This window comes from Hakea prostrata, chromosome 11, assembly GCF_041222555.1.
Source record: "Hakea prostrata isolate BN-2017 chromosome 11, UWA_Hpros_2, whole genome shotgun sequence".
NCBI classification, from domain to species: Eukaryota; Viridiplantae; Streptophyta; class Magnoliopsida; order Proteales; family Proteaceae; genus Hakea; species Hakea prostrata.
Genome location: NC_142610.1, coordinates 19,106,463 through 19,109,537, shown reverse-complemented (window position 1 = coordinate 19,109,537; position 3,075 = coordinate 19,106,463). Strand labels below are relative to the sequence as shown.

The window sequence follows — 3,075 nt, the reverse complement described above, 5'->3', positions numbered from 1 at the left end:
TCGTATTGGTTAGGTGATTTTAAGAAATGTATCATCTTGTATCAAACATTATATTATATAAGCCAATGTATTTCAATGCAGTTCAATAGAGATAAATATCAATATTATCATATCGGTTGTGTCCAATATGATTACGTATCGACTAGTATAGTATCGTATCATGGAAGACCTTAAACCTTGTTTGCTAGAGTTGATTTGGATTCATTAATGGATGAAATCAAGAAAAGATTTAAATCTTCAAAAATTTACTTTTTTGGGTTTTTTTTTGTATTTTTATTTTAATTTGGAAAAAAATCATTAATAACTAACCCAAGAAATCATTAATATTTAACCAAAGAAATCATACCCTCTGAAAATCTTTCAAAAGAAAATCCAGATAACACTAATAGCCATAGCCTAAAAATCCAGGAAAATCCATCATAAATACAACCCAAGAGAACCTCTGTATTAAAGGAAAAACTAATTAAAGCATTCCAAAAAGAAAGAGAAAAAGGGTATATTGGGAACTTCAGAATGATGACTTTTCTCAGCCGTCTGATAAGCATAACTATATCACAGTTGAGATAGAAAGCCACCATGATCTAATTATGGAAAATCTTGACAAGGTCAAATCTCATAAGTACCCTGTATAGTATATACTGACGGTGTAGGAAAAGAAAGATTATCTCATAATCTCAACGTGTACATGGTACCCTTGAGTCCTTTTGGGGGTAGTGAATCATTTATAAATCAAGCTGGTGATCCCTTCAGTCTCTTCAGTTCTCTCTCTCTTGTCGTCTCATTTTTCAAGGCTCAGGTTTTGGATTTGTTGAGATCAGAGAAATGGGAAGGCAACCTTGCTGTGACAAGGTGGGCTTGAAGAAGGGGCCATGGACAACTGAGGAAGACAAGAAGCTCATCAACTTCATCATTAACAATGGCAATTGCTGCTGGAGAGCTGTTCCTAAGCTTGCAGGTCAAAAACAATTTATGGGTTTTCTTCTCCAAACCCAAATGAGCAATCTTCTTGTTTTTGGCTAAATTTGAAGTTTTTGACTAATAAAAAAGTGGTTTCATATTGGTGAATGGTGATAATGGTATTCAGAGATTCATTTTTTCATTTAAACTTTTTATGGATTGCAGGTTTGTTAAGATGTGGAAAAAGTTGCAGGCTTAGATGGACTAATTACCTTAGACCTGATTTGAAAAGGGGTTTGTTGTCAGAATCTGAAGAGCAAACTGTTATTGATCTCCATGCTTCTCTTGGCAACAGGTTTCCATTATATATTTTTCTTATTGATTTCAGTGGGCATTTGCTATGTTCATGCTTTGAAGTCCTCAATTTTTCTTACCCTTCCCTTTTTCCTAAATTGCAGATGGTCAAAAATAGCTTCTCATCTCCCTGGTAGAACTGATAATGAGATCAAGAATCACTGGAACACCCACATCAAGAAGAAGCTGAAGAAGATGGGAATTGATCCTGTCACTCATAAGCCAATCTCTAACCCAAATGGTCAACAAGTTCTACTCCGACCCTCACCATCACCACCACCACCTCCATCACCACCACCACCACAAATGGAACCGGAATTTACTGTTCCTGCCATTTCAGAAGCAGAGCTGAACATAGAAAATGAGATACTTCTGCAGTCAGCAGTTAATGGGATACAAGAGGGAAGTAACATTATGAGCATTGCAGACCCTTTCAGTTCTTCAGAAAATAATACCAGTTTCTGGACAGAAGAAGTTCCTTTTATAGAAGCCGATGAGCTTCTAGCCCCTTGTGGTTCTTCTGCATCAACTTCTTCTATTTCCTCTTCCTCTGTTTCATCTGGGGTTTCATCTGGTGTTTCATCTGGGATTTCATCTGGGGTTTCACCTGGTATCCCTGAAGACATGCAGTTCTCAGGTTTGGACTGGCCTGAATGCTCCAACCTGCCATTCTGGGATGAATTTAACATCTGGGATCTACTTGGTGATGAAGATGATGGCATGAAAATAGCCAACGATTCTCTTCTCAATGAGATCCAAAGAACTGCTCCTGATCAAGAACTCTGGAAATTAGACCCTTCGTGATTATACTTCAGCAGGAATTATATCCATCTGTGGTTGTAGAGAATTCTTGGTGGTCAGAAATGAAAAACCCATGAACTATTTTCTTTTTACAGAAAGAATTCTTGGTGGTCAGAAATGAAAAACCCATGAACTATTTTCTTTTCCCTTCTGTAAAAAACTCAAAATTTACAGGTATTTTCAAAGTTTTATCTTGGGTTCTTTGCATTTGTGACTGTCCTCCTCAAAAAAGCCAAAAAGGAAAAATATAATGGAACTGTCAGAGAAATGCCTCAGCCTTAGATGTTAGTTTCTGAACCGGAATTTCATAATAAATAAAGAAATGTCAAATGCCTTAGTGAACATTTCTCCAGTAGCAGAAAGAATATCCAATGGTTTGTCATTTTCTTTTACTGCTGATTTGTCTTATTGGATTGGATTTTCTCTCTGTATTTTTTCTTTTGTGTCACTTTGTGGAGAAGTCAGTGAGGATTGGGTCAATCATAAATAAAGTTTTCAGCAATTCCTCTATAGTCTCTTTAACTTAAGGGAGGGGTAATTGAATTCAAGAACTTTTAGATGAATTCCATAAGAATTTTTTTGCTAATTATGTGAAATTCAAGTGAGTTTCTTTATAAGGATTACAGTGATTGCTTTGTCTTGTAAAATGGAATTGTAAAATACTAGTAACAATGACTTGGTTCCAACCTTATACTCATGAGGAAGCTTTCTCATTTTTATGAATCAGCCGGTAAGCATGATGTTATGTTCATAGAAAAATACTTGAAAATATCGACGGTGTTGATATACAATTAAATACCGTAATTTCCAAAATATGTGCATCATCAATGTTAACAGTATTTCAATGCTTATATTTCACGATCGCAGGCAAAATGGTTGTCAACTCATCAATCAAGATTATTCGGTTGTCAAACTTGAAAACTTCAACGGTTATAATCATAATATGTTGACGATTCAAATACCTAAGTTTGCGACTTACGTTCAAGACTGACTATTTTTAAGTTTTATTTATTTCAACATGAA

The 3,075-nt window shown here is 35.4% G+C and overlaps 1 protein-coding gene across 1 annotated transcript; it reads left to right on the top strand.

The window, feature by feature from the left end:
• Positions 1-774: 774 nt before the first annotated feature.
• Positions 775-2,539, top strand: LOC149000614 (transcription factor MYB20-like). Its single transcript, XM_089140026.1, has 3 exons — positions 775-955; positions 1,123-1,252; positions 1,356-2,539. Exons 1-3 carry the CDS (start codon positions 823-825, stop codon positions 2,053-2,055), a joined length of 963 nt encoding a protein of 320 aa, XP_088996152.1. The 5' UTR covers positions 775-822; the 3' UTR covers positions 2,056-2,539.
• Positions 2,540-3,075: the final 536 nt, after the last annotated feature.

Bases quoted from the DNA above. Each gene is read 5' to 3' on its own strand.
- LOC149000614 (XM_089140026.1), top strand. From the start codon at position 823: ATGGGAAGGCAACCTTGCTGTGACAAGGTGGGCTTGAAGAAGGGGCCA. The intron at 956-1,122 runs GTCAAAAACAAT...TATGGATTGCAG, and splicing joins AGCTGTTCCTAAGCTTGCAG to GTTTGTTAAGATGTGGAAAA. The intron at 1,253-1,355 runs GTTTCCATTATA...CCTAAATTGCAG, and splicing joins CATGCTTCTCTTGGCAACAG to ATGGTCAAAAATAGCTTCTC.